Source organism: Elgaria multicarinata, chromosome 6 (assembly GCF_023053635.1).
Source record: "Elgaria multicarinata webbii isolate HBS135686 ecotype San Diego chromosome 6, rElgMul1.1.pri, whole genome shotgun sequence".
Lineage (NCBI taxonomy): Eukaryota > Metazoa > Chordata > Lepidosauria > Squamata > Anguidae > Elgaria > Elgaria multicarinata.
The window spans coordinates 8,217,703-8,232,512 of record NC_086176.1 but is presented as its reverse complement, the minus strand read 5'-3'; the positions used below and the strand labels follow the sequence as shown (position 1 = coordinate 8,232,512).

Below are 14,810 nucleotides of genomic sequence, written 5' to 3'. Positions count from 1 at the left end.
TCGTGATTTTTTTATTGCAAGATCTCCCCCTTTGTTCACACACAGCGCATGATGACCTCAGAGGGAGAGGTGTCGCGCCTGCCATTTTAAAATTATTTGCTCATGCGCAAATCGTAAGTACTTTGTAAAAAAAATTCCCCCACTCCCCCCACCCCACCCCCAATGGGCACAAAGCTCCTGAGGAGCTCTGCACCCTGTGCGCGGGTCCCGCCTCCTCACGAGGAACCGCGAGGAGCCAGGACAACCCGTGGTGCCTGGCCACACGTTATGTAGTCTTTGGCTCAGCCCGGGACTACAGAAAAACCGGGCCTAAAGGGTAGAGCGAGATCCCAGGGCAAAGGAGGGATCATCCCTCCCTGATCCCGGGAATTGCCCTGGGATTTCACCCCATCTAGCTAAGGCCTAGGGGTGGGAACGGTAGAGAAGACGAAGGAAACAGGAAATGCTTAGGAATTTCTTGACGTAAGTTGTGAGCCATCCACACATGGCATGCAACTTAGGCCGGTTGTGAGTGCTTTACACATCCCAAATAGATACAAGGGCTGAAGTGTTCCACCCCTTTCACCTCTACAATAGGGGGGGGGAAGAAAAGCATTAGCAGCAACCACAACAACAAGTAGAAATAAAAAACAAATAGGGTGATGATTTCTTTTTAAGTTGATTAACTATCTGCCTTTTAACTCATGTATTAATTGATGATATTTTAAATGTGCTTATCATCAAAATGTCAGGATAGATGCATTTTTGAAGTACGAAAAGTAGTGATAGATAACTAACAATTTAATGAAAGTTACTATCACTCTTAGAAGGAAAGGCAGAACTCGGAATATTTTTTATTCCCTATTACAGTGCCAAACCAGAACGAAAATTGCCTCAAAAAAGAAGAAATAAGTTGTGCCCTTAATTGTCAGCCCCTATTGAATTAAAACAGGGCTTCACTTGTTAATGGGCAGCATGTGGCCCTCCAGATGTTTTGGCCTACAACTCCCATCATCCCTCACCATTGGCTATGCTGGCTAGAGCTGAGGGGAGTTGAGGGCCAAAACATCTGGAGGGCCACATGTTGCCCACCCCTGGATTTTAAGGATTGGAAGCTTTAAGGCAGGGCCCTCCGAACGTTCTGGTTCACTGAATCGTCAGAGCCCTCCAGCTGGACATTACAAGAATCATAGAATCATAGAATAGCAGAGTTGGAAGGGGCCTACAAGGCCATCGAGTCCAACCCCCTGCTCAATGCAGGGATCCACCCTAAAGCATCCCTGACTGGTGGTTGTCCAGCTGCCTCTTGAATGCCTCTAGTGTGGGCGAGCCCACCACCTCCCTAGGTAACTGGTTCCAGATCAGCAGCGGTGAATGATACTTTTCAAGAAAGCTGCTCACCGTTACTGACTGTTTGAAGGAAGGCCTGCACAACTCCTAGTTTGCCACGCTGAACACTGCCCACTCACGGTGTAGCTGGGTCTGCTGGGCGCTTGACACCCACCACCATTTTTGCAATCCCAAGCAGGCAGCTAAACCTGGAGATTGACTGAGCCCCCCGGTGAGCCATCGCACATGATTGGTAACCGTATCTGCCCAGTTTGGTAGATCACATATTGTGTTTCACTGATGCAGAGAAAGGAAAGTACAGGACATTAAAAAAACAACAACGCCCTGCTCCTCCCACTTTGGGTCAATGAAAGAATGTTAAGAGAGGAAGTGGTGGTTTACAGGAAAGGAGGACATATTGCATTTGTTTGATAAAAAGTGGAGCTGCAAAATCCCATGCAGATAATATTATTCTAAGTCTCAGGAAACTCGACACGTGACATTTGTCTTTTATTAATGCAGAGTCTAAATTCTATGCCCCCACCTGCCTTGTCCCCGCAAAGACTAACTTAGATTGGCAAATATCTTTGGGGACAGAGTCAAAGCAGGCTGGGAGACGTATCGCATTGCTGCCTCTAGAGACTGCAACGTAAAGTGTTAGATTTTTTGACAGCTCCGCACATCAAAGTGATCGTGTGAATCGACCCTGAGAATGCTTGTCGGAGCATGCGGGGCTGGAGCCAGACTTGAAAGAGCCAGGAAGAGCTGCAGAATAGCTGAAATAACTTGTCGTCTTTCCCTTTATTTTGCCAAAGATGTCAATGCGGAGTGGTCGGAAGAAGGAGACTCCAGGCCCCCGAGAGGAGCTCAGGACACGGGGCCGAGCCTCTCCAGGTGGTGTCAGCACTTCCAGCAGTGATGGCAAAGCTGAGAAATCCCGGCAAACAACCAAGGTAGAGCATCATACCTATATCTTAGCTATTAACCAACGTGTAGTCAGTCTTGGGTGCAGCCGAGAATTAGAATGATGTTATAGTACACAACACACACTTACTTAGAACTGCACCAAATAGTCCCATTTTTAGTTTGGGACAAAACCCAGTAGTTTTAATGGTGCAGAAATTTCTCCTGAAAAAAGTTTGGATAATGCAAATATTCACCTTTTGTTTTATCCTGTATAGTGACAACATTCCCCCACCCCCCTGCAGCTTATCCTTTGGTGCCACCCCCCATCCTCAAGCTGTGGCTTCTTCCTCCCTCCTGGGTGATCCCACCAAGTTAAGATATCATGCAGTGAATGGGAAAACATCACCATGTAATGCAATCAACCAGATTTTGCTGCTTGATGACATCGCAGAAAGCAAGTGAGGGCAATTGAGAGTGAGGGAATGAATAAGTAAAGAATAACTACCCCTAAAAGGTTGTGCTTTCCAGCATTCACAATTCTTTGCACACACAAAAAATCAGCTGTGCTGGAAAGTGCTTCCTCTTTGGGGACAGTTATAGGCCTCATCTACACCAAGCAGGATATTGCACAATGAAAGTGGTATATAAAAGGCAGGAGCCACACTACTGGTTTATAGCAGTATTGAAGTGCACTGACAACTGTTGGGGCCCATTGACTTATACCGTAGACCGCTTTCATAGTGCAATATCCTGGTTGGTGTAGATGAGGCCATAGTTCACTTATTAATTTTCATTGCTCTCACTCTCTGCAGCAAAATCTGTACCAAGTAGCAAAATCCGATTGGCTGAATAGCACGGTGATGTATTCCCATTCACGGTATGATTTCTGACACAATAAGATCAACCATGTGACTAATGGCAGGAAGCAGTTTCAGCTACTCTCACTTGCATGTTGTGTTATGTTACATTTCCAGCAGCTAGTAGGAGATGGGGAATTTATATCGTAGGATTTCAAAAGGGGACTTGCCTTGAAGTATGCCTCTCCCTTTTCTTTCTTTGCTTTGCAGAAAGGTCGTGTGGAGGAGTCAATGGCCCCTAAAGGAAGCAAGCAAAGCCGACCGGAGGAGATTTCCGAGAGCGAAGGAGAGGACACCAATGCCCCAAAGAAAACGAAAACAGAGGTTGGTTTTCCGTGGTCACGGTCCTTCTCTCTCTGCATGCCCCAAGCACCTGCAGAACTATCCTGCAACACGGGCTTTGGAAACTGTCTCTGCCTTTCCTTTGCTCAGCTAGCCTAGAGCCCGCGCATGTTCTGCTGCTGATTATTCTGACACAAGCCAGCAGGCCCTGGAACTCTCCTTTTTGCTTAGCTCTAGAACTCTTCCTAAAGCGAGGCTCTTTTAATCTCTGCTCAATCTCTGCAATCCAGGAGCTGCCGAGGCCTCAGTCTCCCTCAGATGTCGACAGCCTCGATGGTCATAGCTTCAACGATGAGACCAGCAGTGACCCACGTGACATTGACCAGGATAACCGGAGCACCTCTCCCAGCGTCTACAGCCCTGGCAGTGTGGAGAACGATTCTGATTCCTCCTCTGTATTGTCACAAGGACCGTCCCGGTCTTACCATCACCCCCCACTCTTCCCCCAGAGCCCCTCCCCTGCTCCCTTGGTGGAGGGCCTGGCCCGGCCGCCAGAACCAAACTTCAGCTTAACAGGGGAGGTTCATCCTCAGGGCCCCACAAGTGGCTACCAGTCTCAACTTGAAGCCCAGGCCTCAAGGATCTTTCAGGCCCAAGCCCCCCAACCAGCTCCTACTCCATCCTCCAGCTCTTCCTCACCCCCCACCTCCTGCACGACCCATGCTCCTCACTATCCTAATGCTAACGTGGTCCAGATGGGCCCCAAAGCCGTGAGTGCAGGCGCGGGCATCCCAGCGCCACCAGGTGGGCGTGAGCAGTCCCTCAGTGCCAAGCACAACCCGCCCCCAACTACCCCGATTTCTCTCGCTTCTGTGGCAGGAGGCCTGCCCCCTCAGAAGACGCCTCCAAACAATGCCCCGGCTGTGCTTCCTTCTGCTGCTGCTGCCGCCACCTTCCCCCATGTTTTGGCCAACCTGCCTCCGCCACCAGCTCTGCGCCCTCTAAACAACATGGCTGCCACCTCCAACTCACCAGGAATGGTGGGGCAGGCATTGAGTGGACACCTTCCGTCGCCCCATGGGATGGGGCAGGACAAGTCCCCGGTCCCTTCCCGTTACCCCTATGCCCCTCCACCGCCCCCGCCCAGCTCCTCCGCCCAGTACCCCCTGCCTCCCCCTTCCCAGGCCCTGCCCAGCTACAGCTCCTCTTACGGCCACTCCTTCCCCCCACCCAGCAGCCTCTCGGTTTCCAGCCAGCCCCCCAAGTACACCCAGCCCTCCATGCCCTCCCAGCCTGTGTGGAGCCAAGGCCCACCACCGTATAGCCGCCCTCTAGGGAACACCAGCTCCCACCCTCCTGCCTCTTTTCCTGGCCCGGCCACTCAGCCACAGCACCACCACAACCACAGCAGTGGCACGGGGCTCTCCCCGTCAGCAGCTGCCACTCCTCAGACATCTGGCGGGTACGCCCACCCACTGGAGCCAGGTCCCCACCACCCCTCCCACGCTGCCTATGGGCTACGCCTCTACCCACCCCACAGCCATGCCACGTACAGCCAGGCCCCCTCTGCATCTTCTTCTTCCTCCTCCTCCTCTTCCTCCTCCTCCTCTTCCTCGTCCTCCTCCTCGTCCTCCTCCTCCTCCTCGTCCCAGGGAACATACCCAGGGGTCTGCAGTCATCCCCAGGGGCAGAGCACTGCCACCTATGCCTTCCCTCCACCACCTCCACCTTCGCCTGCACATGGGGCTGGGCCCCCTGTCACCTCAGCCTCAGTTACCCTATCCACTGTCATAACCACAATGGCCTCCTCCTCTTCAGCCCCCTACAAGACGGTGTCCCCTCCAGTGCCCCCCCCTGCTGTGGCCCCCTACGGGAAGCGAACCGCTTCGCCATCGCCCACCTTCCAGCCCCCTGCCCCCTACAAGCCAGGCTCTCCTCCTTCCTCCTCCACGTCCTCGTTCCGCGCAGCCACGCCACCGGGGTACAGGCTGACCTCTTCCCCTGCGGCGAGTGGCTACAAGGCCCCCTCGCCCGCCCCCATGGCTTCCCCAGCCTCTGGGAATATGGCTGCCCCTCCTCCACCATTGCCCCCACTGCCCCTCAGTGCAGCACAGATCAAGCAAGAGCCTTCAGAAGAATATGAGCCGCCAGAGAGCCCCATGCCTCCAGTCCGGAGTCCTTCACCAGCTCCCAAAGTGGTGGACGTACCAAGTCATGCCAGCCAATCAGCCAGGTGAGGAATGAGAGGGAGTGGATTTGGGGGGGGGGTGCGGATGGGGGGAGGCTGAGAAGTCAGAAAGAATGGAAGAAACCCCATTCCACCAGAGTTGCACAGCCTGTGACCCACCAACCCAAGCTGAGCACGTCAGCCAGGTGTTGTGGCTTGCTGGGTGATTGACATCTAACATTGCAGTTTTTGCTGTCCTTGGCAGACAGCAGACACACAGCTTTATGATGAAGTGGGTTGTGTGAATCTCGGCTGGTCATGGATTGTGCAGGCCTGGGTTAGAGTCAAAGAGTTTCACTGTAACCTCTAATGTGACCGTTCAGTATAGGGTGACCCTATGAAAAGGAGGACAGGGCTCCTGTATCTTTAACAGTTATATTGAAAAGGAAATTTCAATAGATGTCAGATGTATATGGGGAACCTGGTGAAATTCCCTCTTCATCACAACAGTTAAAGCTGCAGGAGCTCTGCCCTCTTTTAAATCTGGTCACTCTAATATAGCTCCTGCACCTTTAACTGTGGTGATGAAGAGGGAATTTCACCAGGTTCTCCATATCTACAAATGACACCTGCTGAAATTCCCATTTCTTCGCAACTGTTAAAGATACAGGAGCCCTGTCCTCCTTTCCATAAGGTCACCCTAGTTCAGTAAAGGCAAAATGGCTGGATAGCCTTGCTGTACTTTCCCCATTGGCAAGTGGGGACCCCCACTTCTACGTCCCTTGACTATTGGACCTCCAACATTAAGCAGAAAAATATTGATGCTGCAATACTGCTGAGCCAGGAATGGCTATGGAGCACGGACCACCCTTCACGGACATGCCCCTTCTTCACTCTACCCAGAAGATTTCTTTTGCCCGTTTACTTGCATCACACAGAGGCACGCAGAGTCTGGACTGAGGAAAGGATTTAATTCTGCATGGATGGGGAGAGGTGCTAGGATTCATGGCCTATATCCATGTTAAAGGATATGGTATTCGGTGAAGAATTCAGCTTCCTGAGAATCTTGGCTTTCTTTCTTTTTTCTTTTTTTTTAAAAAAGAAGCAAATCCAAATATCTGCCAAAATTTGCTTTAAAGTATGCAGAACATAATCAGAAATTTTGTGGGTAGGAGCAAACAAGGCTACACTGTGGACAGGGGAGGTGAAGGGGGAAATAGGGCAGAATAGCCAGAAAATAAAACAACTTTAAACATGTGTAACGGTTTTTAATATTTTAAAAATAAAATTTAATTTTATAAAATGTAAAACAATAGAACAGGTTTCCTTCTTCCTGGGTCGAGCGATGCCTGCCTGTTTTTCCCCTTATATCTCTGAAAGTATAAAGGGGCTAGAGACTTAGGCCACAGCTAGATCTAAGGTTTATCCTGGGATCATCCAGGGTTCGCCCCTGCCTGAGCACTGGATCCCCTGTGTGTCACCTAGAGGAACAGGTTTGACCCCTGGACGATCCAGGGATAAACCTTAGGTCTAGCTATGGCCTTAGTTTTGTTTTAAAGAAGGCTGAAAATAATGGGCCTGGACTATCCTTGCGAGGACAGACAAGCCTCTGGCTAAGTGAGTGGCAGTGCCTGGCAAAACCTCGAAAACCAGAAAAGTCGCTGAAGAAGATTTCCAGTGGGCCCACGGGCAGCAGTCTTCAGTGCCCTGTAGAAGCCCCCTAACCTCTTCCCCACCTCCCAGCCCAACTAGTGGAAGCAGAATAAATGATGCAACATGTAGCGTTGGTTGGTTTAATTCATGCAAATCAAAGAGGTTTTGCAGTTCTTGGAGAATGTGGTTCCCCAGAGCAGAACTGTGTATTTTTTTTAGTGTATTCCTCAGGGGTATTAGAAGAGAAGGTGTTGGCACTGGAGGTAGAGCTACACCTCCTGTGTAGGGTACTTCTCAGTTGGCCTCATCACTTCTGGTCTTCCCCTCCTTATCTGGAGGCTGATGTCCTAGTTCTTCTGTTCACAGGTTCAACAAACATCTGGATCGTGGCTTCAACTCCTGCTCACGGACTGACCTCTACTTTGTGCCCCTGGATGGCTCCAAACTGGCCAAGAAACGGGCAGATCTAGTTGAGAAGGTGCGCAGAGAAGCGGAGCAGAAGGCTCGGGAGGAGAAGGAGCGTGAGAGGGAGAGAGAACGGGAGAAGGAGCGTGAGAGGGAGAAGGAAAGAGAACTGGAAAGGAGCGTGGTAAGTGCAGGCAGACGCGCCCATTCTTAGCTCCTGGCATTTCTAGTTAAAATGGTATCAGGTGAGCAGAACTGGGAACCCTCTCTGCCACAACTTTGGAGTGCCTCTGCCCGTCAGGCTAGAGTCCCGGGAAGGTGAATCCCTGCCCTGGCTTGGCACAGGGCAACTTCAGCTGTGCATACGACCCCTTGCCGTCAGAGTATCTCCCACTGAACATCATCTCTCTGGTTTCTTGCAGAAGGTGGCACAAGAGGGCAGACCAGTGGAGTGCCCGTCTCTTGGCCCCGTCCCTCACCGCCCGTCTTTTGAGCAAGGCAGCGCAGTAGCCACGGTCCCACCGTACCTGGGCCCTGACACACCGGCGCTCCGCACCCTCAGCGAGTATGCCCGGCCCCACGTTATGTCTCCAAGTAACCGCAACCACCCCTTCTACGTGCCACTGGGAGCAGTTGACCCTGGACTGCTGGGCTACAATGTGCCAGCCATCTACAGCAGCGACCCGGCCACACGGGAGAGAGAGCTGCGAGAACGGGAAGCCCGTGAGCGAGACCTCAGGGACCGGGACCTGCGCGAACGCCTTAAGCCTGGCTTTGAAGTGAAGCCGGCGGAATTGGAGCAGCTCCACGCCGTGCCCAGCGCCGCCATGGATCCTTTCCCACGACACGGGGGGCTCGCTCTGCAGGCCGGCCCAGGCCTGCACCCGGCTTTCCCCTTCCATCCAGGGCTGGGCCACCTGGAGCGGGAGCGGCTAGCGCTGGCGGGCGGCCCAGCCTTGCGCCCCGACATGTCTTATGCCGAGCGATTAGCGGCTGAGCGGCAGCATGCAGAGAGAGTCGCTGCTCTGAGCAACGATCCCTTGGCTCGGCTGCAGATGCTCAACGTGACCCCCCATCACCACCAGCACTCCCACATCCACTCCCACCTTCATCTCCACCAGCAGGATGCCATCCATGCAGGTGAGGAGAGCCCACTGCTTCCAGCACAGTCTGTAAGTGTGTCGCAGACGTCTCTCCAGAGGTGTCTTGGTTTCAGTGCCGTCTGACCTTTAGGCCTTGGTCTTACTCATGTGGTGGGCCTGTGCAAGGGCTGTACCAGGTGGGAGTGGATGCTCCTCCAAACAAACAATATCCCGGCACATGAGAAAACTAGCATGTCAAGGAAAGATCTAGAGTAGGACCATTCTCCCTGACATACACATTTTCTATGAACAGGGAATATTTGGCGACACAGCAGCCTTCAGTTATCTGAACCCCCACCTGCTGTCTGATGTGGTACAGCTCAACAGCGAGAATTAAGCCTTAGCAACCGTGCTGTTCCTATTGATCTGGAAGGGGCAATTAATTACTAATCACTGTATTTTTGACCCATTAGGGGCATGACGGCAAGTTAAAAACTAAACTCTGATTACTTGGAGAGGATTTCCAGGGGCCTCTCTGCTATCTCTGGACAGTTTCTTAGCTGCACCTTCCATCCCTCTTTGCTCCTGGTGAGGTCATGGCCAGGGGTATGTGTGTCCTGTATCTAAATAAATAAATAAATAAATTAGTCAAAATTCTTCACTAAGGTAATTCAAATTGTAATCCAAAAAAATGCTTACTTCTGCCACCTCCATAATGTATGCAAATTAAGCAGTTTTATGTAACACAGTTGCTGACCTTGCATAATTTATTCTGCTTCTGCTAGTGAGGGAGGGGTCATGAGCTAGGCAGGTTATTGAAATCCTACCCCATAACCGCTGGAAGCCTTCTTCAGTCATTCCTTTGGGTTTTGTGATTTCACTAGGCATAGGTTTGGGGATCCATAAGAGCTAGAAACTTATTGAGATTCTCAGGCACACCTTTACATCTGCCAAACCTCTTCATGAGAGCTTGTGTATTAAGCAAGGAAGTCCTCGGTCCAGTCTCACCCCAACAATGCAGCATTCGCTCCCAGCGAGTATGCCCAGCCCTACATTTTGTCTCCAAGTAACTGAAACCGGCCCTTTTGTGTACCACTGGTACGTACTTAAATGCTACATATATTTAGCATGGAGGAAAAGGCTACTTAAATGCTACACATAATTAGCGTGAATGCATGAAACCAGGAGCACAATATACTCAATTCGTTGCATATCACACAGCACTTTTTATTCTGTTGCTGCTCCTCCTACGTCAAGATCTGTTTTCCTCTCCCCTCTGTGCAGCTTCAGCCTCTGTCCACCCTCTTATTGATCCCCTGGCTTCTGGGTCACATCTCACCCGGATACCCTACCCAGCTGGTACTATCCCTAATCCACTTCTTCCGCACCCACTCCATGAAAATGAGGTGTTGCGCCACCAGCTTTTTGGTAAGAGCTTTGCAATGGGTGGCTGGGAGGGTGTGTGTGGGGGGGGGGGTGTAAGCAAGGACAGGAGAGCCTGGGGGGCTGTGAAGAGAGACGGGCCAGGGCAGAATGAACGTTGGGGAAGCGGCGGGTGGAGAGAGCCTGGGTTGGGGGCCCAGGTCTGGAGCAGCGAAACAACCCGGGGTCAGAGAAGAGGCCCTGAGTGGGAAACAGGGCAAGGACTGTGTGGTGGAGGTGGAAAGGTTCTGGGGGGCTGCACTTCTCAGGGACAGAACGTGCTCCTTCACCACATTTTCTGCTTCACTTTGTTAAAACATAAATTACTCTAGCCCTTATGCGTAGGCAAACAAATGCCTGGAAAAATGGGCAGGCAGTATTATTATTATTATTATTATTATTATTATTATTATTATTATTATTATTATTATCCCAATCGCTTACTGAGAATTAAACCTGCTCCCGGCTTCCAATGTTCAGGTCAAGGAGTGCAAAAGCGCTGAGATGACAGACAAGTACTCAGGAGCTTAGTTTTAATTGCATTAAACTTTATTTTATTAAAATGAAGTAAATCGCTTTAAACGTGCGAGTCCACTTGTATCAATGGTTCTAATGGGAGGCAAGTACAAATGAGGAGACCCGGGTCTGCGTTGGGGCCTTGATGTCACTTAGGCCGTAGCTGGACCTAAGGTTTATCCCAGGATTGTCCTGGGGAAAAAACCTGTTCATCGAAGTGCCACACAGGGCACCCAGTGCTCAGGCAGGGACGAACCCAGGATGATCCTGGGATAAACCTTAGGTCTAGCTACGGCCTTAGTCCAGTACAAAGAAATGAGGGAAGAGCAAGGGTCAGGAGTGAGGGGGTGGGGGAGATGCAGAGGGGGTATCAGGGCTGGATAGGGGTGCAGAGGAGGGCATTTGGGCAGGCGCACCCTTCCATGACCAGTCGCCTCTTCTGTGCCACTGCAGTGCCCCCCACCCCCGAGGCTCTAGTGTCCCCCCACCCCAAGCAGGCCTGATCTTTGGATTCCTTGTCAGTTTGTTTTCTTTTCTTTCCCCCTTTGGCTGCAGCTGCCCCCTACAGAGATCTGCCCGGCTCACTCTCTGCCCCGATGTCTGCAGCACATCAGCTCCAAGCCATGCATGCACAGTCAGCAGAGCTGCAGCGTTTGGCCCTGGAACAACAGCAATGGCTACACGCCCATCACCCTCTGCATGGAGTGCCACTCCCCACGCAGGAGGATTACTACAGGTTTGTGGCTTTCTGTGCACCGCTGGGGGTGGCAAATTAGGTTTTTTTTCCCCACCCATGTGTAAGAGGGATCCAGGAGTTGAATGTGAAGACAGGGCATGTTTCACGGCCCAGCTTCTAGTCTCCTGCCAAACTGCAAGGACTGGAGATCAGAGACATGGTTTTCAAATTGTGCTCTCGAATGTTGTGGGATTCCTTGTTAGCTTCTCAGGAATTCCTTAATCAGAAGACAAACTTCTCTGAAAGGGAGCTGAGCCAATGTCCACCACCATTATTAGTCTCCCACACAATGTGCAGGAGTGTGCCCTAAGTGAGGATTGGGCAGACTTTAGTCTTGAAGGATCTGCTGTGTTTTTCTAGAACTCTTGTTCGCTGGCCATTACATGGAATCCTTTTTAAGGCCTTGCTCTAATTCTTCCGCCCAGAAAGAAGGCAGCCTACTGTATGTGGGGCTACAAAGTGTGTGGAAACCCACGGGTGCAGAATGCGATGGCCAGGTGGTAAACTAGTACCGTATCACTCCAATTCTAACATAAGTTCACTGGCTCCCAAGTTATTCTGGGCTAGTTCAGAGTGCTAGTTTTGATCTTTGAAGCCCTAAACAACCGGGTGTCTCAGAGGACTCACTTTTCCTATATGAACCTACCAGTCACTTGACACCTTCCTCAGAAGCCCCTCTTTGTGTGCCCCACCTTTGGAAGCTAGGCAGGTGGCTCCCAGATTGGGACTTTTTTCTTTTGATGCCCAGAATCAGAAACTCTCCCTAGACATGTTCACCTGGTGACTTCATTGCTGTGTTTTAGGCACCAAGGTCCATCCTGTTCTCATGGACTTTTAGTGATATTTAGGATCTCTTTACTGGTTTTAGCTGCTTTTTTAAAATCTTGCTTCTAATTAGCTGCTTTATTAATTTTATTTTATTTTTATTTTTATTTTATTTTTAGTTTTAATAATTTTATTATGTTTTTATGTGGATTTGTTTCATAAGCAGCCTTGAGGGTACTTGTCAAAAGGGAGGGTGTATATCTGTAAATAAAATATTGTGGTGTTTTAATATGTTTTACGGTAATTTTAACTTTTGGTTATTCATCATGGGAGCCTGTTCCAGGGACAGGGCATAAATCAGATAAATACACAGTAAACAAACCAGTAAAGCTGAGATATTTATTTATTATTTATTTATTTATTTATTGCCTTTTTATCCCGCCCAATAGCTGAAGCTCCCTGGGCAGTATGTCTGTCTTTAAAGGGCCTTTAATCCTCTCCGTCCTACTAAGCGGCTGTCTTAAGACTAGAAAGGGCAAGACTGCTTAGTAGTTGGCAGTAGCTACTGCATGAAAAGGCTAGAGATTTGCAGCATCATTAAGGCTGGCAAAGTGGGTGGCATATACCTCTGACCTGTGATACACAATCTTACAAAGTATTCCTGCAAAAAACACATTTTAACTGAGCGAATAGGTGCAGCAGTTGATGCTCACGGCTTCCATTTGTTTCAATAAAGGGGTTGTATAGCAAAATTTCCAGATAGATTAGTAGAAGGGGTGTGTCCATTGGATTGTTTTTACCTCTGGCATCAAAAGTTCCTTCCTCAGGCCCTTCCTGAGATTTGCTGAGCACCAAGCCCCCAGGTAAGACTGATATAAGCTAGTTCTTTTGAAAGCAATTAGGCTGACTTGAAATGAATTTTTTAAATGTATAAGTTAGCTGACTCTTACTTCTACATTTTTCCTGGTTCTTTCTCCCAGTCACCTGAAAAAGGAAAGTGACAAGCCCCTTTAAGTGGAACCCATTCCCCATGATGACTTCATTACCCCCTCTTGCTTCTTCTTCTTTGAGAGGAAATCGACCAACCAAACCCTGGGCAAGGGGGAAGCTGCACAATGACACAACTCCTAATGTCGTTCAACGGAAGAGTGAAGAAACCAGAACAACCACATGGGGGGGGAGGGGGGGCAAGAGGGAAGGACCAGGGGGTGTGAAACACCAACAAGGATTTTGGAAGGTGGAGGCATAAACCATCATTGCATAAACCATCAAGCATCTATTCTCTGCCCATCCTTGGGCAGATGTGGCTAATCAACAGGAAATCAAAGCATGATGGGACTCCATCCAACCACCTTCCTCCACACCTTGACACACAAGACAGTCCAGAGGAACAATGCATCATGGGACTTTTCAAGAAGGCATTGCCATGGTCTTGCTCAGCTCTTGAGAGTCTGGGCCGAGTCGAGAGGTGCATAGCACCACAGGACTGTTTCAAGAGGGCAGCTGCCTTATTATCCATGCCTCGAGGGAACACTGGTGGTGCAGGACTAGACTGCTGTGGGACTATTTTCAAGATGGCCTTTCCCCTCCCATTTCACTGGCCGGGGGAGATTAATGTGACCAAGCAATGCAGAGCATGGTGGGACTTTCCGCAATGGCAGCTGCCCCTTTCCCCTTCGCCCAATTCCAGTTGATGTACTTTAACTCATGCACATCCCGTTAGACGTGGCAGTTTTGCGTAGCAATTTGTGATTCCTTGATCTCCCCGTGTGTGTGTCTAATCTCACGGTTGTATATCTTGATCTGTCCTCATATATATTTACATAAGAACATTAAAAGATACCCAACTATGGGAGAAGTATCTCCCTACACACTCAATTCCACCCCCTCCCCTAATTCTAATAATTTATATATAAATGCAGCTCTTAAAGAAAAAAGCAGCCAAGCAGCAACAAAAAATGGCCTTCTGGAAACTGTTTTGGTTTGCACAGCCAGGGTCTATTATTATCAAAGAGATCAAGATTTTGAAATTGTATCCACTGTATCTTGTTGCAAAGTATGGAAGTGGAACAGGACACCTCTGAAAACAGAGTATGTTGCTCTAGTCTAGAGTGGGTTGTGTATGTCGGTAGGTCTCCTTTCTCCACTGCTCTTGGGTCTCCTGTGTTTCCTGATGTGCTTAGGTAACTGGGTGGATGAATCCTAATCTAGCACCTTGGATAATGCTCTTTTTGGTTCTGTTTTTATGATGATGATGCTTCAAGAGCAAGCAAAGACTGGAGGAAGATGGTTTGTGCTTATATCAGCAGAAGCCCCAGATCCGAGAAACAGAGCTAAAGGCTTCCACTTTAGAAAAATGGGGTTTAGGCAGGGAACATTTCCCCCTCTGTTCTCACTTTGTATTACATCCCTGGTGATGGGGAGCAATTATTAAAACCATTGGGTTCACCAAGGATTTATTCTGTGTAGTGGAGGAATGAACAGGTGGACATATGCATGTGTGAGACAGCATGACCCGTGCAAAGTTTAATCTGTGTGATCTCTCTTCCCCTTTCTGAATCAGACTTGCACACCAGAATACAGTGATTTATGCACACAGGGAGAGGGCATACATCTGCAGAGAAAATCCTTGCTTGAGTTTGTGAACTGTCAGAAGGGATAGATAAGAAGTCCTACTACTTGCCTTAAATGAATGACCACCATCCATCCAG

The 14,810-nt window shown here is 49.6% G+C and overlaps 1 protein-coding gene across 1 annotated transcript in view; it reads left to right on the top strand.

Annotated features, from left to right (window-relative positions):
* Positions 1–14,551, top strand: part of ATN1 (atrophin 1) — a 28,785-nt gene extending 14,234 nt beyond the window's left edge. The window contains exons 3-10 of the mRNA XM_063128953.1: positions 2,124–2,261; positions 3,282–3,395; positions 3,644–5,586; positions 7,540–7,762; positions 8,001–8,718; positions 9,945–10,088; positions 11,154–11,334; positions 13,080–14,551. Of these exons, the coding sequence (XP_062985023.1) occupies positions 2,124–2,261; positions 3,282–3,395; positions 3,644–5,586; positions 7,540–7,762; positions 8,001–8,718; positions 9,945–10,088; positions 11,154–11,334; positions 13,080–13,113 (3,495 nt within the window). The 3' untranslated portion in view covers positions 13,114–14,551. The remainder of the gene's footprint in view (positions 1–2,123; positions 2,262–3,281; positions 3,396–3,643; positions 5,587–7,539; positions 7,763–8,000; positions 8,719–9,944; positions 10,089–11,153; positions 11,335–13,079) is intronic.
* The last annotated feature ends 259 nt before the right edge of the window (positions 14,552–14,810 follow it).